The 26815-nt window shown below is 37.1% G+C and overlaps 2 protein-coding genes across 2 annotated transcripts in view; one reads left to right on the top strand and one right to left on the bottom strand.

Moving 5' to 3' along the window:
- Positions 1-496: 496 nt before the first annotated feature.
- On the bottom strand, positions 497-14427 carry LOC121425679 (protein PBDC1-like). Its single transcript, XM_041621840.1, has 6 exons — positions 14262-14427; positions 11317-11373; positions 10331-10390; positions 9440-9580; positions 4995-5106; positions 497-1128 (listed from the first exon to the last, which is right to left on the bottom strand). The coding sequence occupies exons 2-6, from the start codon at positions 11350-11352 to the stop codon at positions 974-976; spliced, it is 504 nt and encodes a 167-aa protein (XP_041477774.1). The 5' UTR covers positions 11353-11373; positions 14262-14427; the 3' UTR covers positions 497-973.
- Positions 14428-19156: 4729 nt separating this feature from the next.
- Positions 19157-26815, top strand: part of LOC121425389 (F-box/WD repeat-containing protein 11-like) — a 49396-nt gene continuing 41737 nt past the window's right edge. Inside the window, exons 1-2 of the mRNA XM_041621428.1 lie at positions 19157-19271; positions 26401-26617. Of these exons, the coding sequence (XP_041477362.1) occupies positions 19227-19271; positions 26401-26617 (262 nt within the window). The 5' untranslated portion in view covers positions 19157-19226. The remainder of the gene's footprint in view (positions 19272-26400; positions 26618-26815) is intronic.

Raw genomic sequence — 26815 nt, 5'->3', positions numbered from 1 at the left:
ACTACCAGTCACTAATGTCACATTCAAGACAGATGCCCCTGGAATACATTTCTTTCTTTTTTTTATTGATTCCAGGAATCATTGGAAAATTGATGAATCCAAAAAAAAAATGGAAGCAATGTGATTTCTTTTTCAAATACATTTTGGGTAAAAAAAATTGTATGTATTCCGGTTGCAAATCCAGGGGGCCGTTTCATAAAGCTGTTCATAAGTGAAGAGCGACTTTAAGAACGACTGGTGATCCTTTCTTGTGGTAAATGGTAAGCACAAAAACGATCATTGGCGAGGGTTTGTGCATGTGAAAGGATCACCAGTCGTTCTTACACTCGCTATTAACTTACGAACAGCTTTATGAAGCACCCACCATGGGGGCGTTTCATGAAAGGACCTGTCAGACGTTTTATCCGACAAGTCCCATTTTATCCGACAGTTACCATAGGAACAGTGCCTCTCAGCCAATCAAAATCATGGAAAGATGTCAGATCTGACAACAACACGTCGGATGAAAATATTAATGAAACGCTCCCCAGGTGTAGGCACATCCTCCCATGCCCCCCTTTGAGAAACATAAAAAAAAATGTTGTGCATATTTGTCATGACATAACTCATATATATCACATCACCTCAATCTTGGAGTGAGGACCCTAATTGTCAACAAATTTTTGAACAAAAATGCCCCCCCCCCCTTGGAGTCACTTCAACCTCTCAAAAATACAAATTTCCTTTTAAAAATCAATCAATAATCTCATAACATGATAAAATACATAAATATATAAAACACTGCAATTGTATTTATACATGTAACACCTGTTCATAGCATAACATTGGTAATGAAAAAAAAATAAAGCTACACTTTTTTGGTGTTGGAAACAAGTCCCAACTTCAAAACTTGAATTGCAGTCCATTGAAATTGGGATGATACATGATGATGATAAAGTTAATGGCATAGTTATTATGGAGAAGGGGCCGTATGCTATGAAGCAACTTCGCTTGCTTTGGCGTTGTCGGATTGGGCGTTGTTGTCAGGTTGGGCGGGAGTCTCTTTCTCCAGGGAGCCTTTCCTCACTGCCAGATTGAGTCCTGCTCGATTCCGAGCGATCTCGATAGCATAGAACTGAATTCTGGTCACTGATGAAATAATAAAACAATAAAATAATTGTGCAATTAATAATCAAAGATTTGAGTTGAATAGAATTTAATGGGTTATTCTTATTTGGTACTATATATAGAAATTTGTTCTAGTGTTCAAAACTACTCATTTTTAGAAGGAAATGATAATAATCATTTGGAAGGGGGGGCATTTCATGGGGCTTTTCTTATATATAATCAAATTCAAGAGATTTGGGACACGACAAATGCACCAATAATACACATGACAATACTTCTCTATAATGACAAGTGACAATAAGGTGAAAAATCTACAGAGTTTAATATGGGAGGAGTATAAAAATCAAAGTTTTTTTTTTTTTTGTGGTAACTCCCGTAGAAACTTGGCAGGACAGCATTTTTTTGCTGGTAAACGCCAAGCTGGTAAATAACCAATTACCTTGGAAACATTTTACGTCTAGGTTAATCAGTCATAGTGGCTGACATAACAGATGACAAATATCACTCTTGGGCCTTTTTATCAAAGTGGAGACAATGGCAGAGTTGGGATTCGAACTCACAACCTTGCGATTATGAGTCCAGTGCTCTAACCATTGGACCACACGACCCGTAAAAAGTGGATTATCAAGGTTAATCCAAATGTAGTAATAATGATGAAATAGTAATACTAATAATGATAATACTAATATTAATACACTACTACAACTACTACTACTACTACTACTACTACTACTACTACTACTACTACTACTACTACTACTACTACTACAACTACTACTACTACTACTACTACTACTACTACTGCTACTACTGCTACTACTGCTACTACTGCTACTACTGCTACTACTGCTACTACTGCTACTACTACTACTACTACTACTACTACTACTACTACTACTACTACTGCTACCACTACTACCACTGCTACCACTGCTACTACTGCTACTACTGCTACTACTGCTGCTACTGCTGCTACTGCTGCTACTACTACTACTACTACTACTACTACTACTACTACTACTACTACTACTACTACTACTACTACTACTACTACTACTACTACTACTACTACTACTACTACTACTACTACTACTACTACTACTACTACTACTACTACTACTACTACTACTACTACTACTACTACTACTACTACTACTACTACTACTACTACTACTACTACTACTACTACTACTACTACTACTACTACTACTACTACTACTACTACTACTACTACTACTACTACTACTACTACTACTACTACTACTACTACTACTACTACTACTACTACTACTACTACTATACTACTACTATACTACTACTACTACTACTACTACTACTACTACTACTACTACGCAATTCCATAAAATAATCAACCTTTTTGTACATCAGACCCCCATTTTTCTAAAGTCTTACTTCACTTAATAAACTGGCCAAGTCATGGTCATTTGACAGCATTACATACTGTCAAATAATAAAAATTCAGAGAGACAGAAAATTTTTTGAAGGTCCCAAATATAGGGGGTCCGACGTACATTATTTATGGAATAGCCCTACTACTACTACTCCCAACCATGGCATAATTTCCTTCAGCAAGAAATTGATCCACAATGTGCTGCACTCAACCCAGGTGAGGTAAATGGGTACCTGGCAGGAATTTATTCCTTGAAACGCAGCGCACGTAACAGCTGCACTGCTAAAGCCAGGGTAATTATGCTGCATACTGTAGAGCGCTTAGAGACTTCTGACAAAGTAAGTATTAAGCGCTATATAAGCAAGTATAATTATTATAATAATAATATTGATAATTAAACTTAACCCTAATCTAAACAAGCATTTGAAACCACTTCTCTATCGAATGCTCGTCTTCAAAACGTTTTATACATTGATGGCAATTTTTAATTCAATGAAATTCACAATGGTTGTATTTTCCTATTCTCCACCTTTTCGAGTCTCAATTTTTTTCACAACTTTTTGCAGCAAGATAAGAATAAATTAATTTTAATTGGTGAATGAGTTGACAACTAACACTCCATGAAAGTGTAGTCTTGGTTAACCCAGGTTTAAAGATAAATTCCAGTTTTGGTAACGATCTCAAAATGACTTTTGACAGAACCTGATATAATGACCAAACAAGTGTCTGTTTGTATGAATAAAAAATATGTGCCAAAGGATTCTGGAAGAAATTGTGTAATTGCTGAGAAATAAGCAAAATAAGCGCGGATTCGGTCACTTCCGTCGGGTCTTTATTCCAGCAATATTGATACATTGTCCCACGTGTGCCTATCTGTGTTGGTGATCTTCAGTGTGAACATTTTTCAGCGTAGATTTCAAGATTTCACAAAGTTCAGCTTATGTAAGTGTACCATATCTAGATCCTCGATTATATTCTGACAATTAATCCTGGTTTTACAGACTTTCTCTTGAAATCAGTGTTTACTGCAACTACTGGCATTTCTCTTTAACTAAACCATGGCTATCGGAATAAAAACCATTGGCCCGAATTCACAAAGGTGGTTTTGAAAACCCACGGTTGAGTCCATGGTTATGCAGATTTCCTGTATAAATTACGCTTAATTTAGCGCGTATTGCAAGCGTATATAAACCATGTCCAATGCTGATGCACGCTTTTGTCATAGTGCGCCAGATTGACGCCTGTTACCATGGTTAGATACGCTATATTATTCATGAGTCCACTGTTTGAAGAGTGGACTCATGAATAAATACAGTGGACTCATGAATAAAATAGCGTTGATGACCGCGGCAACAGGCGTCAATTTGGCGCACTGTGACAGAAGCCCGCATCAGGAGTGGACATTTTTCATTCACGCGCCCAATATGCGCTAAATTAAGCGTAATTTATACCATGGGTTTTCAAAACCACCTTTGTGAATTCGAGCCATTGTGTTTTAAGACAGGACTTGAGTAATTATACAGTGCGTCCTAGAAAAAACGAAACCGAGATTTAGCGATCATTTATCATTACTTAATCATAAATAAAATAGACAAATGACCTACCAATTTAAAGCTTAGAATCTCCTCTTTCATCTGACATTACTTACATTATTTCTCATTCACGCATGAGTGAGCAAATACAATTTGAAGAAAGGATATCAAAAACTCATTTGGCGGGGGGTATCTGGGTTTCAAAAAGAAAACCACAGTTTTGAAAAGTTCAATATCTCCTCTTTAATTTGATACCTAAATTACAGAAAATGGTCAAGAAATAACAAAGTTCTGGTCATTTGAAATGAGGTTTGAATTTCAATAATTTCATAAAATGAAGAGGTTCTCCAGGCTGGCTTTCAAACTCACTCAACACTCCGTTTTGTTGACGATCAGCCATGCATTAAATCTTTTGTTCACTATGCGAAAGCTTCTGTGGGAAACCGTGAAAACACGTTTATCTCATGAAATTATGGAAATACAAGCCTTATTTCAAATGACCAGAACTTTTTTATTTCTTGACCATTTTCTGTAACTGAGGTACCAAATTAAAGAGCAGATTTTGAACTTTTCAGAATTGTGGTTTTCTTTTTGAAACCCAGATACCCCTCGCCAAATGAGCTTTTGGTATCCTTTCTTCAAATTGTTTTTGCTCACTCATGCGTGAATAAGAAATAAGCTAAGTAATATCAGATGAAAGAGGAGATTCTAAGCTTTAAATTGGTAGGTCATTTGTCTATTTTATTTATGATTAAGTAATGATAAATGATCGCTAAATCTCGGTTTCGTTTATTTTGGGACGCACTGTATAGACATTACATAGAAAAACAAGCATTCTCTAATCTCTATCTCATACTACGATCAAACAGTACTATGAGAAATGATTGGGTATATATATATGTATATATATTTTTTCATAGTAAATGGCAAAAATTTGAACTTACCAAATATTGAGTTGATTTCCGAGTAGTCTTCACTGACGTTCAGTCTCAGGAGCGTTCCATAGTTGAAATTATCTACAGTCCCGTCAAAATGATTACAAAATACTCGCCATTTCTGAGGAGGGAGACGTAAGACATACAACATTACTACATGTAAACAGGGTTGTAATAAAAAACGTTTTTCATTAAAAAAAACAAAACGTTTTTTTATTGTTTTAAAACGTTTTTTTCCAACGAATGATGCAATTTTCTGTAAATCAATTAAACTTTACACTAAATATAGCATGATTTAAGCTCTTGATGTTTTAAATAAGAGATGACCACAATTCTGTTAATGAATTTCCAACAGAAGAGTTAATATTTCCCCCAAAATCACTAAATCATGGAAATTGAATGCCTACAAAAAAAGAACACTTTTTAAGTAATTCGACATTTTATTCCTAATACATGAACATAGAGACATGTAGTCTCGAGGTATACTGAGTCTTGTCAATCGAGGGGGGGGAGAAGAATTTGCACAATGGAAGAATTCGACATACATGGGGTTTCAAAGCTTAATTTCATAACCAGTAAATCAATATGCTTTTATTTCAATTGAATCACTTATACCAATTTTAGTGCATGAAATACAAATTCAATTCAAATCTATAAATAAAGCCCTTGAACTACCTTTTTTTTATAATTCAAGAATTATGATCAAATATATTTAAAAACAATCAGTAGGCCTATAGAATGTTTATTTAACCCTAATAAGACTGGGAGGGGGCTCATTCAGCCCCCCCCTCGTCATTTTTTTGGTGATAAATCCACTGCTCAATTTTCTTTACCGCGTCACTCACAGACTTTCATTTTTCGAGTCTCATGCAAATTTTGAGACCGAAATTGCAACCCCCTGGTATGCGGTTCTGAAATTATGCAACATTTTGTAAGTGCATGCAGACCCAAAAATGCTCAAAACGTGAATTTGTGTACAAATCTAATGCAATAGTGTTTTTAGCCATAATTCATAAATGTGCCATTATTTTTCCTTTTACTGATTAAAATCAATTAATTTCACCTTGTTTATGGTCAAAATATAGTCCCTGACTATTTTCATTGAAAAAAAACAATAAAATATATCAGAAAAAAATGTGATGTTGAAATTTTTTTTAAAGAACATTTGATCAGATTCCTGTGAAGAGCCTGTAAACCAAAAATGATAATTTCAGGGGCATTGTTTAGTTAATAAGAGCAAACTTTTGATATTATGCATAAATTAGCAATGAGATTTATGCAAAATTTGATTTATAGTTTTTTTTTAGATTATGCCATGGGTAAAGCGTGTGCCAATTTTTGTTGTGATCCCGCGATCGACGGCCCAGATTCTAGGCCCCCCCCTCAGTCTTCTTAAGAAACAAAATAGCCCAGTCTATTTATGTTACTGGTAATGTTTTTTTTTATACATTTTTATATTTATGTACGGATTTTTAAAACTTTCTTATTACTAAAAGAATATTTTGACAATTTTCCAATCATTAACAAGTAAAAATAATGATACAGACAAATTTTGGCAAGAACTCACATTGGATTTATACATGAAATCAATTTTTAAGCAATTCAGGATCTGTTAATATGCACTTGTGGTGTATACAATGTATCATATATGTAACTGCATACCCATGCATACATCCCAAAATAGTTTTGAACGATATGGCATGGCCCTGTCATGTTTATGGATTTTATCATAGACATTTTTAGGGGGCCATTAAGCTCCCCTGGAATTGTTAGAGTTACGGTTCGCTAGCTGATTATCTTATACTGTTGACAGTACTTTTCTTCATCTTTATTAAGTGCAAAGTTATACCAACTTTTGTGTGTACCTCAAGAGTATGATGTCAGGTTTACAGAATTTGTAAAATATTATTGTGCTTGTGTAACACTTCCATTTAACTCAAGTACTTCTATTACATGTACACAGAGCTGCCAAGTTGTATTTGTATTTTCAGTATTCTTATCCCCCAAAATCAGTATTTTGACCAAAAAATCTGTATTTTTACCATGAGATAAATATGCATGCATAATGGCAAAGTTCGATCACTTCTTACATTATTTTGCGCCCCACACCGTCGCACACGAGACCGAAAGCTTCAGTCTAGATTTTGGTTGTTCCGCTGAACTGCGTTGGCTGACTCACCAATACATAGACTGAAGAATTTGGAGGCCCGTACGTACAGACACCGTATTAGCAGTAATGTTAGATCTAACACTCGACGGTAACCTGGTTTTTTTCCGATCGTTTTTTGCACATAAAATCATAAAATATCACATTATGAAAAAGAAATTGCATCCATATTTACAGAAAAATGTATGAAATTCAGAAATATCGTACCTTAGACCGCAGTTACTGCTAATTCGTTTCAAATTATGATCGAAACATTGTCATCTTCGATCCTTCCGTCGGTCAACGTAAGTTGCCATCTTGGATGACGTCATCATCCTTACAGACGTATTTACCAGTCGCGAAATATCGCGATTTGAGCCGCTGCTTTGCGCTTGTAAACTACGTGCGTGCGCTCGGAACTTGTCACCCGCATTGATTCGCCAGGATATCGAAAATTCTAATCGGAAAGCCTTGATGAAAGCATAACTCATTGAACGTAGAGGGCAGCAACACACGGAATACCTTTTCTTCTCTAATTTGTTTTTTCCCGTATTTTATCATGAAAAAGCGTACTGCCGTATTTTAAATTGATTTCCGTATGAAATACGGAAAAATCGTACTACTTGGCAGCTCTGTGTACATGTATTTTAGCTTATCTTAATAGCGTTTCTTTACCTGTCCAAAAAATGAGAATATTCTTAATATGGATTGATGGGCACAATTGAACAGGGAGAAGAGGAACATGACAAAGCAATGGAGAAAGAATGAATAAAGGGGGAAAGAGAAAGAGGAGTGGTGTTGAAAAAGAGTTTTAGTTAGAAGAAAAAAAATACACCACTTCAGAAATAATAGTATAAAAAAAATCACATCCATGCAAATTTATAACACACAAGTCTATGCGGTGTTTTAAAACACTGTTTTTTTGTAAAAAAAACGGGTGTTTTAAAACGCGTTTTAAAACATGTTTTAAAACACACCGTTTAAAACGCACCAACCCTGCATGTAAATATGCATCTACACAAAAATTTAACTGCCTGTGCAACAATAATCGACCTTCCTTTTACTATACATGTATTGCCAATGTATTTCAATTTAAATGCAACAAGAAGACTGTTATGGGAGAGAAAGAACTTGAGTTTTTTTCAATAACTGGACCTAAAAAAAAAAAATGGACAGATTGAGCATGATCACAAATCTATCAATAATGACATTTTTCAATAATACACCATTTCCACTAACTGTATAAGCAGAAAATTTAAAGGTAAAAGAAAGTACTTACAGCAAACAATTATTTAATGAGAAAGTCATTTAAATTTACGTGAATTGTCACCATATTATCATATATCTAGATCTTGTACATTGATGTACACTTATCGTTATGAAATCATGAAATCTTTGCTCAAAACCGACAATTCTGATGATCACTAACACAGAAAAGCATATGTGGGAGAGTGTTTATATTTGGTTGGAAAAATACAAGACATTTGATGGAATTCTGTGCTTATTTTGCTCATTTCTCAGCAATTACACATTTCTTCCAGAGTCATTTGGCATACATTTTTTCATTTATACATACAAACACTTGGGTGGTAATTTTATTGGATTCTGTTTGAACTCAATTTTCGATCGTTACCACAACTGGTATTTAAACACCTCTTATGTTGGTTTTATTTTTGACTGATTTTGCGTATCCACCATCGCCAAACTCTTCACTTTTAGATATTGACATTGAATAACGTGAAAATGACACAATATGTTGAATGAGCAAAAAAAAAATGGGACAAACTCCGACTGATGATGGTGGTGGTGGCAAAGTTGATGATGGTGATGATGATGATGTTGATCAGTATGATGATGATGATGACCAGTATGATGATGATGGTGATGATGATGATGATGATGATGGTGATGATGATGATGATGATGATGATGGTGATGATGATGATGATGATGGTGATGATGATGACCAGTATGATGATGACGGTGACCAGTATGATGATGATGATGATGATGATGATGATGATGATGGTGATGATGATGATGATGATGGTGATATGATGATGGTGGTGATGATGATGGTGATGATGATGGTGATGGTGATGATGATGGTGATATGATGATGATGATGATGGTGGTGATGCTGATGACCAGTATGGTGATGATGATGACCAGTATGGTGACGATGATGGTGATGATGATGATTATGATGATGACGATGATGACCAGTATGATGATGACGACGACGATGATGATAATGATGGTGGTTTTGATGATGATGATGACAAAAAGTATCAAACACAAGATTTACCGCTTTGGATTTTTCACTTTTAAGATCCTCGGGATCGATGATGTCTATCTTCATATCAGGGAAGTCATGTTTGAAGTGTTGAAATATTTCATCATCGTGCTTGGTGAGCTTTAGCCCTGTAGAGTCCACGGATGATACCAACTAAATAAGGGAAAATAAATAATTCAGTAATAATCTACATATCTGCACGAAACCAACTACAGGCAACTTTGCCAAGAAGCAGAATCTTTTTGGACCACAAGCATTTGTTCAACGAAGGAGAAATATAATCATTTGACTCCAAAATTTGGTCTAAAAAATGCTTTGATAGCACAAAATTAATGGGACATCTCATGAACGGTTCCATGATAATTGCCCCGGTGACAATTGCTCCGGCGACAATTGCTCCGCTGTGAATTCCACTTAATGGAATGACCAACTACAACCCTGGATGTAACACTATACCCTATCCTAAACCTAACCCCAAAAAGAACATAAAACCCTATTGCATCACTCCCTATATCTTAAAGACGAAATAAAGCCTGTAGCAATTGTTGCCGGGGTAAACATTGTGTCACCCTCATGAACATGTAATGTTCCTTGGTATTTGAATGACTGGCCTAAGCGTAGGAAATGTCTCATGAGCTGGTCAGACAGCGCTCTGCAGCCGCTTTTCACCAAAATTGAAGCTCGTTGTAGATCAATGCGGCCGGAACGGCGTAAAAAAAAATATGCGAAGCTTGGAGCGGATTTCTCTCTTCTTTTTTCTCAATAAGAAGAAAATGCTAGGTTTTGAAGCAACTTCCTTTGAGTGTAAAAATGGGGGTCCCCTCCGCAGCACATACCCACCACGCATTACATATTGAGTGCCCCCCCCCCCCCCGGGGTCACAGCCCTGTGATGTATACTCACGTTGAAGTATGTTTCTGCATGGTGAAAAGCTGTCTTGGCCCAAGCAATCTCCACGTCTTCCTGTTAAAGATGAATGATGTGAACAGAACAAAAAGTTAAAATGACATGAAAGGAAACAATACAATTTTAATGTACTGTTTTATATCTTATTTGACGGATTGATAGAGTATGGTAGTGGATCGTATTACCGAACACTTTTCATAAATTCAATCATATCAAACATAATATTCTCACAAAGTTCATCAAACTTTCACCATAAACACACAAATACCTACAAAATATGAATATGTATTTGCTCTTCCCATGTGAAATATTTTGGTCACTTGAAAATGGTATCGTATTACAGAGCATGTGTTTTCTATGGGAAAAAGTTGAGAAAACAATAAAATCACTGATGACTTATTTTTACTATATTTAATAATATTTTATTATTTGGAGAATATAAAGACCTGAAAATGTGTTTTGACCATTTTCATTATCTTTCTATTCAAGTTCTCTTTGGAAGGATGTTGCAAAATTTTGAGAAGATTAAATTATTTTCTGACGCTTTTCTAACTATCCAACAATTAGTTCAAACTAAATAAATACCAAATAGCATAAAATTGATTGGAATCAGAAACTGTTGCTCCAAGTATATCTGCAAACTGTATGCCACTATTGCTTGAATAATAGAAAGCTACATGTATATGAGGCAAGTTCATCTGTAATTCAACTTCAGTGCATTTCTGAAATGTGTGCTCTAGACAACAGGAACTTTTGACCTTCTGCCCTTGCGCTGCATGCAATTGAACCCACCCCCCCCCCCCCCACTTGTAATCCCGAAGTAATTCCTAGTGTTACGCAAACAGTCTTTTATTCTAATGAGGTATAGAAATCAGAAAACTCATTATACTCACTCTGATGATGAACACCCATTACTGGTAAATCCCCTATTAAATTCCCAATGAAAACTAATGATTCTCTGTCTTTAAATATCCTCAACTTACCCGGTTACCAAGGTTTTCAGCGGACGGTGCTGCCATGATTCAATGTCTGCAATCGTCCTAAGAAATGAGATATGAATTAAAAGGTCAGTTATCAATTGTCATCATGGGGGGGGGCAGTGGTTAATCTTTTACACAAAAGTCCCACATCATTCTTGAATGATCATCTAGCATTCAATAAGTGTTTAAATTCTTTTTTTTTTCTTTAAAATTGTTCTTGATCTCCTGCAGTGACACTCCATATACAAAGATACTACAAGAGGAAGATCGGATAGTACATAGACCACGTAATTAAATGCTCTAAAGAGGGCGCCCTACAGCATGGAGTAAGTAACAAGCTTTTTTTTACCTTTGCGTATCGTGAAATGGTTGTGTGCAATACATATGAGAGAAATGGTGAAGGGGTGAAGGAATAGACGATTTTTACATTTTAGATATTTTTTTTCAATTTTGTTTCTATGAAATTAGAGATGAATATATTTTGGAGGTCCCTGGGTAATTAAAGGTGGAATAATTCCCAATGCACCGCCGTTGAACCCTCTTCAAAATCCCTTCCCTCATTTTGCCCACATGTTTTATACACAGCAGCGTGGCGATGTGTGATGGTTTACTTACTCAACGCTAGGGGGCACCCTACACCATGAGCATTTATCAAGCGTTTCAAAAAATCGCCGCAGTGTCCGATCTTACCCTTGTAGTATCTTTGCCATATATCAGCAGTCACAATAGACTGCATGGTTCCAATTAAAGTGACTGGTTAACATTGATTTGACTTTTAAAAATCTGAGCTAGAAGGTCACACTTGTCACCTGTGTCTGTGATATGTTACAAAAATGAAAAAAAAAAAAAAAAATTCGTTCGAAAATAATTATTTAGTGTCTCAAAAATTGAAATATACAGTGACCGGAAACACCACCTTAGTTTCATCCAATACACTCATGTGTACTATTTAGGCGTCTAGAAGACGCCTATTTACAAAATCGCGATTTGCCTTGTAGTTTTAGCTTTTCATTCTCAATAATGGTTGTTTTCAGTGTTTATTAGTTCTAATACATGCACTTGTACACATGTTTCATCTTGGTTTGAGAATTTTTTAAATCAGCTGCTCACAAAGTTAAACAATACCTTTAAGAGTGCTCTGACCAATAGGCCCAACTATTCAGCCCAACAATCAAATAAACAATTGTTTACCGTTAATTGTTGCTTTTCATGACAAAGGCCAAGGGAAGATGCCAACATAAACCAATAGATAATTCTCTCAGTTTTTTAAAAAATATTTTGGTATAACTAAGCATTTCGTGGAGAAAACTCAAGATCTTTAAGTCATTTCATCATACCTGACAGAAAATTTTGGTTTCTCAGTTCCTAAAAAAAATCTGTTGGTATACCACGGGGCAAGTCCAAGAAAAGGTCATCCAAGAAGACAAAATTACATCTCTATTGTAATAAGTTATCTTTTGTGGGGTAAGAACCCACAATGTTGAATTTTAAAATTTCATTGAGAAAAATTTGATAATGTGCAAATTTATGCTAATTTGGGGCACCTAAATTGCATTTAAAATGGGTGCTACAATTCTAAAAACTCATAGAAAATCAAATAAAATCTTGTGAGATTTAGTCATAGGTGGGAAATGGACCCCCTAACCATCAAAGGTGGTGTCATCTAATAAAAAATGCAAATTGGGTCTAGTCCAAGGATGGAATGTCCCATACGTAACATTTTGAAGTCGTTTTTTTAAGGGATAGTCCAGACTGGAGATATTTACATCTCAATTGAGTAAAATTCACAAAGCAAAATGCTGACAAATTGATCAAAATCAGATAACAAATAAGAAAGTTATTGAATTTAAAGATTTGCATTATTCCGGTGAAACAGTTCTAGGCATGTCTTTATAAATATTCATTAGGTGGGCTGACGATGTCATATCCCCACTTGTTCCTTTGTATTCTATTAGGTTTATTCAAAAATTTCTACCAAGAACTACAACAATTGGATTGACAACTGACTAAATGCATTAGTTATTTATTGCCGGCTTTTGCCGCAACTTATTTCATCATAATGGAGACACACCATTTACACATGTATAAAAAATGAAACATTTAACTTGAAACTTCAACTTGAGCCTAGCCTAGACTCGGCTGCTAGGCCCTAGCAGCCTAACCCACGGAGCCCAGGACTCGTCCCTGTAATACTAGTCAAACATATACTCTCCAAAATGGGGTAGAATGTGGTCGCAGTAGCACTCCAAATAAAAGGGGAAAAAATTATGCACTTACCTCGATTATATGGATGAAGGTCTATCGTGACACACTAATCCTGACATCGAGGCGCAAGCTGAACCCTCAAAAAAAGGAAAAGTTCCGTCTCATTCGTTCTCCTTCTGTCAAAATTGAAAACAAAATGGCCGATCGATACCAAAACGAACGCGAAATAGACGTCTAACTTTTCCTTTTTTCGAGGGTCCAGTTCGTGCCTCAATGTCAGGATTAGTGTGTCACAATACTTAATAGCCCTTATGATAAGGCTTATCGAGGTAATTGCATAATTTATGTTTCCCCATTAATTTTACTTTTATTTTGACTTTTAATTTTATTTGGAGTGCTATTTTATAATTATATTTCATTGTTTGAATTGTATTGCGACTACATCACCCCATTTTGGACAGTAGGCCTATACCGGTATGTTACTTTGACTACTATTACAGGACGAGTCCTGGGCTCCCTGTGTTAGCATCTGAGATCGACAGAGCTTTCAGCTCCAAAGAGCTGTGGGGTGGTGACTTGCCCTTCTGACAGTGACAGCCGGAGCTGAGCCGGCGGCATGCCCATGCCATGGCCATGTCATGTGCAAACTGCATGGCCATGGCGCCGCTTGCGCTTGACGTGGGCCGAGGCCCGAGCCTTGTTGCTCATACTCATAGTGGTTAACACATTCCACCTCCCCTCACCTGATGATCTTCAACCTGTTTCAGTGATCTGCTTGCAAAAATCGTATGTAGTCGAGTCGTCTCGATCAGCGAGAGAACATCCAAGTTGGCAAGGCCAAGGTTTCTTGCCGGCCGCCGGGAAAACAGTAGTTCCGATCAAATACAAATGCGGTTTCCCACATAAAACAAGGGATTATCACTAGATTTGGTGTACATCATGACTGTACGAGACTTTACCCTTTCAGCACTACTGTCGCCAACGTGGGCAAAGATGGCGCTATTCCTCTTCTATTGATACCTCTGTCTTCTCTGTCAACTTGCTTTCAAGAAAATATTGAAGAAAAAAATCTCAACTGCTCAATCTTACTTTACTTACCCGGCTTATATATATTACTTACTTGCTCAACTTTTGAGTTGTGTTTCTGAAGGTTTTTGGCCATCTCATGTTAGTATTCATACTTTTTGTTATGTATTTGACCTATATTCGACCTGCAAAGTTACGAGTGAGAGAGGCGAGCGAACCAAAATCATCTTTTTTTCTAAATAATTTTTACATAATATCCATTTAAAAAATTCATATTTCATCCTTTTCCTTTTCTTTATTTATTTTTCCTTTTATTCTTGGTCAAGAATCCTTTCGGGGGGACCATGACCCCTAAGCCCCCTCATATCTTTACATCAATAATTCAAGGTACCTCTACAAACCATGTATTATAAATACTGGTAGTGCCTATACATATAAATCTGTTCAAAATGTCCAAATTTAGCCCTGCAAAATATAATTTGTAAAAATATTTATTTTTTAACAAAATAAATGGTTCACTTATATCCATGCTTTTATGGAATGCCGCAAGAAACTATCCTAGAAAGGTATCTTGTTTAAAGGTCAAGTCCACCTCAGAAAAAAGTTGATTTGAATCATTAGAGAAAATCAGACAAGCACAATGCAGCACACCTCCACTTCAGAGAAGCCAATGCAACTTTGAATTTGTAATTTTCAAGACAAGACAGACAGCCTGATATGTAGATAAGGTTGTGAATAAGATCCTGAAGAATTGGCTACTTGTTATTAATTAGCTTTCCAAAATTAATCAGGATGGCTCAGTGTGTCAAGATTACTGGAAGATAAAGAAGGATCATATGATTATGAATCAAAACTTGCCCATGATTCATTGTGTTCTGACAATTTGTTTATCATGAAGCTCAGCTCATTCTGCTTCTTTTTTTTCTTAAGGTCAAGTCCACCTCAGAAAAATGTTATTTTGAATCAATATAGAAAAATCAGACAAGCACAATGCTGAAAATTTCATCAAAATCGGATGTAAAATAAGAAAGTTATGACATACCAAAGTTCCGCTTATTTTTAACAAAATAGTTATATGAACGAGCAAGCTACATCCAAATGAGAGAGTTGATGATGACACTCACTCAATTTCTTTTGTTTTTTATTGTTTGAATCATACAATATTTCAATTTTTACGAATTTGACGATTAGGACCTGCTTGCCTGAAACACAAAATATTAAAATAATGGAATTCCAAGTGTTCAGGGAGGAACTATATTTCACATGACAATGACGAGAAAATAAAAATATTCCATATAATAAAATACAAAAGAAATAGTGAGTGAGTGGTGTCATCAGTTCCTCATTTGCATACCGACCGAGATGTGCGTATACTATTTTGTTGAAAATAAGCGGAACTTTGAAATATCATATAACTTTCTTATTTTACATCTGATTTTGATGAAATTTTCAGCATTGGACTTGTCTGATTTTTCTCTTTTTATTCAAATCAATTATTTGTTTGGGTGGACTTGTCCTTTAATATATTCGTGAGAGTCATGAAAACCACTGTAAATTGTGTTGAAGCTGTGTGTGTGGACTTTCGGGAAACTCAAATACACGCGACTAACCATTTTGTCTTTAAATATTCATTGCCTTTCATTGACTGACTCCTATATATAAAGTGAAGTAAACATAAATACAAACCTTAATCATAATATGACTTTTTAATACAAAATGTTTGGTTTTCGATGCGGCATGGTTGTTGCTGCATATCAGATGCTTAATCAAAATACTATAAAACTTTTTAGCTTGTAATTTTGTAAGATGATATGTTAGAATTTGAATGTAATATGAATAGAGGCATCTGAATGCATAATGTCGATATAAAAATTTGTATGCTCTATGGAGATAACTCATTTCCTACTTTCGGTGAGAGAGTAATTTAAAGGTCAAGTCCATCTCAGAAAAATGTTGATTTGAATCAATAGAGAAAAATCAGACAAGCACAATGTTGAAGATTTCATCAAAATCGGATGTAAAATAAGAAAGTTGTGACATTTCAAAGTTTCGCTTATTTTTAACAAAAAAGTTATATGAACGAGCCAGTTACATCCAAATGAGAGAGTTAATGATGTCACTCACTCACTATTTCTTTTGTTTTTTATTGTTTGAATTATACAATATTTCAATTTTTACGAATTTGACGATTAGGACCTCCTTGCCTGAAGCACAAAATGTTAGAATAATGGAATTCCACGTGTTCATGGAGGGAAGAAATTTCATTTCACATGACAATGACGAGAAAATAAAAATATTCCATATTTCAAACAATAAAAAACAAAAGAAATAGTGAGTGAATGACATCATCGACTCTCTCATTTGGATATAGCTAGCTCGTTCATATAACTGTTTTTGTGAAATGAAGCGAAATTTTGAAATGTCATATTTTTCTTATTTTACATCCGATTTTGATGAAATTTTCAGTGTTATGCTTGTTGATTTTTTCTATTTTTATTCAAATCAAGTTTTTGTTGGGATGGACTTGTCCTTTAAGTAGAGAAAATCTCAGTATCTAAAAAAAATGGATGAAAAGAATAGAACAAAAAACAGATGACGACACTGCATAGCGGGCACAACATCCCTTCCTCTCCGAGTCCCCCCCCCACAGAACTATACAACACAATTCGTTGCCCCCCCCCCCCATCCCATCGAGTCCACACAAGTTCCTCCCTCACTACATGAACATTGATTCCGAGGCACACTCGATCCCCGCACTCACGGTGCCGGCTTACAAAAACGTGAGAAATTATTTGCAGATATTGGCTGACACATAAAAAAAAAAAATCAATCTTCCTTTCTGAGATTCAGACATTAGCGTATGTAAAAGGGGGGGCAGACTGCCCCCCCCCCTGACGAGTCACAACTGATCCCTGGCAAGCCACAAGTTGCCTGCTCCTTTGAACTTGAAGACCTTTTTTTTTTTTTTTTTGCTTGTCAAATGTTTTTCTGGTACGAAATCCTTTATTTGTGGTTGAAGGCCCTTTTTTTTGCTTGTCAAATTTTTACTGGTACGAAATTTTTTATTTGTGGTTGAAGACCATTTTTTGTTTTCCTTGTCAATTTTTTTGGCGGACGAATTTGCCCCCCCCCGCTTTGGAAAATCCTAGGTGCGCCACTGGATTCAGACTTGTCGATCCTGGGGGGGGGGGGTAGGGCAGGGGGATATTTGCCCCCATCAAAAACTTTTATAAAAAGGGTAGTTTTCAACGACTGGTCAATGGTCAATCGCGCGGTCAAATGTATTTAGTTTTTTTTTTAAAAGACCATGTAGCCAAACGTGTTTAGGGTATGTTTTTCCCCAAAGCTTTTTAACATTGAATTTCTTTATGGTATTTCAACACTAACTGCACTGGGGGGCATACCTATGAATACAATTTGTCTACTGCGTTAGCAAGTAGAAATCATGCATTTGACTGCCCCCCCCGCATGAAATAAATTTTCAAGGCAATATACAATAAAATTTCTGCTTTGTGGATGAAAATATTTTTCCACCCCTCCCCATTATATAAGCAAAATCTGGATCCATATGTGATATGAATATAACGTATTATGATTAAAGGTGTAATGGACATTTAACCCCCCCCAAAAAAAAAAATGAAAAAAATATATAAATAAATAACTAAATAAATAAATAATTAAATAAATGAATGAATAAATAAATACTAAATAAATAACTAAACGAATATAAAGAAAACCTGCATCCATCATATGCCGATATACTATTCCCTCACAGTACTCCATCAAATCATTATGTATAATTTTACTGAGTAACTGAGAATTCAGTCACTATTCTTTTCAAGGAATAATGGTCTATATAACTGAATGTGCAAAAATTAAGAGAATAAAATTTAACCAGCAGAACTGATACAACAAGAATGAAGTAACTGCATTTGATTTAGATGAATATTTTGTGAAAATATCTTCATGTCGTGACGTCATGAGTTTTGAATAATTATTGGTGGGCCGCATGTCATGGACCCACTTTCCTTTTACATGAAATCATATTTGATTATGAATAGGCCCTATGTGTGTGTAAAGAAATGAATTCCATGAAGTTCATTGCAAGACTGTCTCCCCCATGAAAAAGAGGGAGTGCATGGGACAAAGCTGCATGTACGGGGGCCATGGTGGCCGACCATAAAACAAATCATAATGTAATAAGATGGTGATTTTACTCTTTTAGGGGCAGGGGCTCATATATGTAACCTGAAAAAATAAGTGGGGGTCCCATGTCCCAAATCATCTTCGCAGCCACCAAAATGTATTTAACTTTATGGGGACGATAAAACAAAAATGAATAAAACATTTTGCTCTCTTTTTAAAGACTTGTTATTATATATTAATATTAGTAGGCCCCTATACTTATATTATTTATTTTTTAAAGAATTTTTCGGAGAGGTCGAGATATACATTGAGCTTTGAGAGCTACAGCATTTCGCTGGGCTCATTCAGAGTACGCTCTATCGTGTCTCGCACACGGTCTCATCAGTGCTAGCGCTAGTGCACTGCAGTGCAGTACTATACCGCAACAGTGCAATGGTGTGTTTTATTTTTTGTTGGATCAGCGAACTGTACAACAGTGACATGAAAAAGGCGTAGGGCTTCACATAAAACCTGCATGAAATCTCACTTTATCAATCATGGAGACCAGTACTATCAACGAAGATAAGATACCAGAAGGAATGGTGAGCATAAATTTGAAGTTTTTTATCAAATATTCCAGCGAAAATGACATTAACCAACCGTTGACTAGCTTTGTCATGTTTGTTCATTATTTTTTTGGATTGCGTCTTGTCTGTGTCTTTCCAATGACTGTCTATGATAATGTGTGAGTCGTCATCAGTGTGAGTAAAACAGTTTTTGTGCAGTGTCAGTGCAGTGCGATGGCAGTGGCCAGTCTAACGTTAGACAGGAATAACTGTCGTTTCTGGGGAATTATTTAACAATTTCTGACATTTTACTATCATCCCTTTTCACTGACGGTAGTCGGTACCGTACTGACTACTGACATATTCAACCCGTTTGGAGAGTTTCCTCAAATATATACTATAGAAACATAGAATTTACCTGAATTTCAGACCCGTCTTATTTCTAAGAGCAAATGCTGGTTATTCTTTTTCTGTTATTTTTTTCTTCAACCAGTCGACTGTGTGCGCGGGCGATCAAATTATACGGCGACGGTTTCTTGCACTAGTATTCAACCCGTCTGCACTAGTATTCAACCTAGCCTAGCAGTCCTAGCGATGAAAGATGGTCCTGTCTCTCAATCTGCCCTTTTCCCATCCGACTATGGACTAGACCATTTGAGATGAGACCAAACAGGGAATTAATCAAAGCCAGATACTTACATAGATCTAAATCTAATTTAGCAATATAAACCCTTTTGAGATTTGCTATCACTAGGTTGAATACTAGTGCAATTCAGTGCAAAAGGCCATCGGCGCATAGTTCGATCCTACGCGCATACAGTCAACAGATTGATAAAGAAAATACCGACAACAGATTACCCTGGAAATAAAGGTATGAAATTAAGATGGTTTCCATATTTCTAAATATTTTTGGAAATATGTCAAAATCTTTGAATTATGCCGGTTGAATACTAGTGCCCTTACGGTACTGTGCTAGTGCGAGCCTGCATGGGTAATCATTTCTTCCAATTCGAGGTACCGGGTTTGTAGACTAGGCCTAGATCTATATTTTTTTCTAATTCTAAATGACATCATGTTATCTTGAATGAAGACCCACTACATGTATTTTCGTTAGACTCTAATCTCTCTTTTGATTATATAAACATTGCAAGAAAATTTCTAAAATATATGTTACTGATGCATGATTTATTCCCTTTTTAAATTTCTGCTGGAGAGGAAAAATGGCAGCCGTGTGTTGCTGCCCTCTGCATTCAATGAGATGTGCTTTTGTCAAGGCTTTCTGATTAAATTTTCGATAAAATTATCCTGGCCAATCAATGCGAGCGACAAGTTCCGAACGCACGCACATCAACAAGCGCAAAGCAGCAGATGGTGACATCATCCAAGATGGCAACTTTCGTTGACCGACGAAAGGATTGAAGATGACAACATGTATGTTTTGATCATCATTTGAAAGGCATTAATTAGCCTTTATTTTTGAGATAGGCTGCACAGCCCTTTTAAGATCATTGCAGAAGAAGAAAAATACAATATTAAATATTTCTATGAAACTTATAGGAGAAACTTTCCCAATTTATCTTCAAGAATTCTGGTGAATTATCTTCTGCTCTCATGATGGTTGACTGGAGCGATGAGGAGACCAACATTGTCACCAATAGAGAATACACGTGATGCTCTTAAGACACTCAAGAATGATGATAGCATCACAATCCTTCCTGCGGATAAGGGTAGTGCCACAATCATTCTAGATAGTACCTCCTACGAAGACAAAATGACTGAGCTTCTGAGCTCTGGTCCGTATAAAATGCTAAAGAAAGACCCCACAGATCGAATGTGTCGCAAACTGACCAGTACGTTACTAGCACTAAAGAAAGACAAAGTTCTAGATGAGGCTACATACAAAAAGATAAAGCCCACACAGAAACAGCCACCTAGAATATACGGGTTGCCCAAAATACACAAACCCGGGATACCTCTCAGACCAATAGTTTCATGCAAAGGTTCTTTTGCCTATAACCTATCTAAGTACCTGGCGGACATCCTGTCCCCTCTCACTAACTGCTCAGAACACACGGTTACCAACTCCAGTGAATTCGCTGAATTCACATCGGAGCAGACAATTAACGAACAAGAATCCATGATCTCTTTTGATGTAGTCTCCCTCTTCACTAACGTACCGATAGAGGGCGCATGCAGTACGGCCCTGCAACGCATGCAATCCGACCCCACATTATCAGAACGTACCACACTTATGCCTGAACAAATAGCCGAACTCCTCGAGTTCGTCCTCAGATCCACATATTTTCTGTACAGAGGCTCTTTCTATGAGCAAACAGAAGGAGCAGCAATGGGTAGCCCAGTCTCAGCGGTTGTGGCTAACCTATATATGGAAGGATTTGAACAGAACGCTTTGCCCAAGTGTCCTTCCACATGCCGCCCACGGGTGTGGAAGAGATACGTCGATGACACTTTCATAATTGTAAATAATTCCGAAGCAGACAGCCTACTCGCATACATGAACAGCCAGCAACCGTCCATCCAGTTCACTCTGGAGACTGAACAAGGAGGGAAATTAGCATTCCTTGATACGCTAGTCCAAAGACACGAGGGCGGGAAACTTTCCACCTCTGTCTACCGCAAGTCCACTCATACAGACCAATACATACCATATGATTCTCATCACGACAAATCGGTCAAGAAGGGTCTTGTTAAATGTCTGTTCGACAGAGCAGCACGTATTATAACTCACCCGCCTGAACTCCCGAAAGAAAGAGCACACATACGTGGCGCCTTATACAGCAACGGCTACCCACGCCGATTTATCAAGAACACTTTCAAGAAAAAACAAACACCAAGGGATCAGAAGGTTTTCAAGACTTGTACAGTCTTGCCATACATAGATGGCCTTTCACAACAACTTAAACGCCGATTAGAAGGTCACGGTATCCGAACGGTTTTCCGCTCGAACACCACCTTACGCAAACAGCTTGTACGCCCCAAAGACCCTATCCCTGATCACAGACGTGATGGCGTAGTATACAACATTCCTTGCCAGGGATGTGACGGGTCTTACATCGAAGAGACAGCCCGACCGATAGTTGAACGCATTTCTGAACACAAGCGCGATGTTCGGTTACAGCGAACCGACACATCCGCGGTGGCAGAACATGCTTGGGAGAAGCAACACCACCCAGATTGGGAGGGTGTACATTGCATTGCCAAGGAAAGACATTGGTATACACGCAGGATTAAGGAGGCTATTAGTATACGTCTTTGTCCTAACAACTTCAACAGAGACAGCGGGATCGACATCCCCGATTTCTGGATGCGAACCATCCGACAGCACAATACCCCCTTACCTGGCAGTGCACGCCGACCCGATCGTTCCCGGCCCCGATCGAGGGACCGCTCAGCCAGTCAACCCCTGCCCACGGGAAACTAGCGAGCCTGCCAATTTTGGTCTCATTTGCATATTGCCGACCCACGGCGTATTTGCATATAATTTGCATAACTCCTGACCAATCACACAACGGATCAGTGCCCACCTATTGTTCTCGCGCTTGTGCGTACGGTCTTGGAGATTAGTATAAATACAGTACGATATCGGACAATCCTTGTCACTTGATAAAGAGTTGCAGCGGCACTCGAAAGCTCGTGAACTTGTAAGCTAGTGAACACTTTTTGCGAGAGTGATCACGAATTTCCTAGAAAGCCAGTGAACACTTTTTGCGAGAGTGATCACGAATTTCCTTGTTGACCATAGTAGATTGCGAGACAAATGAATACCCTCTAGCGATTATTTCAATCCGCAATAATGAACCTATTTAGTATTAGAGAATACACTGTTTACAAACTAACCCTGTACTGCTGGTTTTGTTCAAGGCATGTAGGGGGGTTTGTAATATTTCGTAAAAATTTTTTGCTGCCAAATTTTATGTCAGAAGTGGTACCATCAGCAATCATGATTTGTAAGGACTTTTTAAAGGTAGTTTGTTGATTGATTTGCAGATCTACCAATCAAAGAATTGTACATTGATGCAGTTTAATATAATTTAATCAAACTTGCTGATGGGCTAAATGAATATACATGTAATTAGCACCACCATAGGAAACCCTGAAAAAGAGATTCCAATCATATGAACCACTGACCAGGCGAATATTGAAGCAATTTTTTATTTTCATTTTCTGATAAAAAATAAAATTAATAAACTTTTTAATATTAGACTTAACTTCTGTTATGAAGCGATGTTTGCGAACTGTTTGGAAATCCCATGCTAGGGGACGTTGGATCATCACTGCTATACTATCACTATCACCTTCATTATTATCATCATCAACATGACCACCAGCATGACCACTACCACCACCATCATCACCACCAACACCACTGTCCCTACTTCCATCACAACACCACTACCAGCTCCACCATCATCACCGTCACCACTGTCATCATCTCCACCACCACCATGATCATGACACCTTCAGCATCTTTCCTGGTATCCGGGGGGGGGGGGGGGCAGTGTCCCTCCAGGTGCTTCGGAAACAGTTCTGATTTTGTGTAGTCGTAATCAATTACCTGCATGTATGTGTAAATAGATTGATCGTCTCCTACATGTATCTCAAGCATGCCCTTTCCCAGCCATATCCTCGTGTGTCGAGGCAGGTCCTTGCTTGAGGTTGATGACAGGTTTCTTGTAAGGCTTTGTGTTTGCAATTGAAGCCCAATCTTGGATACATACTGTGGATTATCATTCTTATCATTGCTCTATATCTAAACTGTAATGCGCAGTTTTAACTTTTGTTAAGTACATTTATGATTTGCTAGTATATTTACATTAAAAATGCTCAATTTGTGTATATTTTGTCATCAAACTACAGTTATTGTTGCTCCGCTAACGTGGCATATTTCTATAATAAAAGATACAGCACTAATGGAAACAAACTAAAAAGGGCAGGAAAATATCCAAGGCTATAAATTGAGAGGGAAATTGAGGCCAATTAGTAGGGCATCCAGAGTAGGGGCCTTTGTTGGCCTTTGATCATTTCAAGCACTGATTTGATATCAATTTTTAGTATTGATTAAATTTTTAAACAAACATTCTGTATGGATGTACAATGTACATTTGATAATACTCAACCCCCCTAAAAAAAAAAAAGTTGAAAAAGAAAACAAACAAGAATTGGAAATTACCTATGAAATAGGGAATGTATATTTTGCATCCTTTGCCAATAGCTGATGTGATCCTGAACTAACTTGTGGACCTGTATAGATTTAGGCTTTAAAAAGAAAAGTTACACAAGTTGTATGCTCCCTGCTTTTGTTAAAATGTGATGGCACTCTTAAAATGAAAATTAATTTTCTTGTACATGTATATATATAGGCGGTTTCAAACCGCCTCGATCACAAGAATCCCCGTTAAATTACGAGAACTTTTTAAGGCTAAAAAATACCCGTTAATTATTCCTGCATTAACACCGCCCCGAAACACATCCTTCGGGATAAGTTCCCGAAGTTACGAGCATGCGCAGTGTGGTCTGATAAGCAGGCAAGGCGGGAGATTCAAAATATCTAGCCCAGCAGCCACCCACGCCGCCGCGCCCAACGACACGCTGGGATAAAAGTTCCCGTAATTTGCTTTCACATCGCCAAAATACCTGCGACCTTGGAAAAATCCCCACGAAAGTTCTCGTAATTTCGCCAAGTACCTACTATTTAGCGGGTATTTTCTTTCGGGGAGATTACGCGTAGTTTGCTTTCACATTACCAAAATACCTGGTATTTTCTGATCGGGGTAAATTTCCCGATCAGAGAATACCTGGAACTGGCGAACTTCGAGGCGGTCTGAAACCACCTTATGCTTTTTTTTTAATCACTAGAGTAGCAGATGATAATCCATAAAAAATATCATTTTTTACATTGCTTGGTTCGAGATTTAAAAATTTGTATGAGATTTAGGGTTTGCAGAAGAGTGTGTGATGGAAGTGGGAATTAAGCAATTAGACTGTATTTGATTTAGTACTAAAGACAAGCAGGAAAGAAACAGGGGCGTCGGTATTCTGTCTCAAAATATGGAGGTAGTCTGGACAAAATTAAAGGGAATTCCTGCCTAAAATACATACAATATTCATGTTATTCTTGATACACTGACATTTTTACGGGTATATTTCTGACATTTGCCTGCTTTGTGCTAGGGATTTTTCATTATATGACCAATGTAATAAGAAGGAAATTACAGTGGTCACATAATAGGAACTAAACCCCTTCTAATATCAAATTCATCTGTTATGTCTTACAAACATGTTTAAAAGCCTTTATATGGAAGTGAAAGTAGCATTATTTCCTGATTTTCTTTCCCGACTTTGCAGATATCTCCTACTATAATGGAGGCTGCTTTTTCTGCTTGAGGGGGGGGGGGGCTAAAAAGTGAAATCCTGCATTAAACATTTCAATGGAATCATATCAACCTTTATATCTACTGTACATGTATCATTAGGATCAGATTTTTTTGACAGTATATACTGTGAGGTGAGCAGACTGCTTTCTACTTGACAATGACATCCATTTTATCAAGTCTCACTTTTATGAAGGTTGAAAATAAAGTAGATGTGTTTCCAATATACCCGGGTACATTGACAGCAAATGAACTTGCACATGAAAGCTTTATTCCGAGCATCCCAGACCATGACAACTCTCTTATGCATTCTACTCTGAAGTATTATATGTGACACGATTCCCAACATGTACATAATAATAATAATTGTAATAAAATAATTATAATCATAATCATAATGTTATATTTTACCCAGGGTAGCTACTTCAGTTTTGAAAACTGTTCTCCCAGCGGGCCCTGCCTTAATAACTTGATAATGTTATTAATCAACCCGGCTTTAGCAGGGCCACCTTAATCAGGCGCTCAGGCATTCCTGACTGGGTACATGTTCCCATTCACCTCACCTGGGTTGAGTCTTGAGTGTAGCACAATGTGGGTAATTTTTTTTTGAAGGAAAACATGGCTTGGCGTGGAATCAAATGTATATCCCTCAGATTGAAAGACGAGAGTCCTATAAAACCACTCAACCATAATGCCGCTGTACATACATGTACATTTATGTACATGTGCACACACTATGATTTAATTTCCTTTATTATTTTCTCTTCTTTCAGACAATAAAACTACGTTCTGTATCCAAAGTAAAGGAACCGTCACCAAACTATCAAGAAGAAAAGGACTGCTGCCTAGAATATTTTGACAAATGGATTGAAAATGAACAACTTGAATTTGTGCAGGCTCTGATCCTGCGTATGTGTCATTATCAACATGGTCAAATCAACGCTTTTCTCAAACCTATGTTACAGAGAGACTTCATCACAGCACTGCCAAGTAAGTACATTGTTCATTCTGGTATATACATGTATGTATGGCGTATACATGTTGGGACGAATACCCCTTTTGCGATTTCAATTATTCGACAGGGTAAACAATCAAATGGTTCAAACAATCAAGATTCCTGCATTATCAAAGAAATTCACCGATAAACCTACCAGGGGTCACGCATCATGTCCGAGCTGACTTATTTGA

This window comes from Lytechinus variegatus, chromosome 12, assembly GCF_018143015.1.
Source record: "Lytechinus variegatus isolate NC3 chromosome 12, Lvar_3.0, whole genome shotgun sequence".
Lineage (NCBI taxonomy): Eukaryota > Metazoa > Echinodermata > Echinoidea > Temnopleuroida > Toxopneustidae > Lytechinus > Lytechinus variegatus.
The sequence above is the reverse complement of the archived record's forward strand: the minus strand, read 5'-3'. Positions and strand labels throughout refer to the sequence as shown.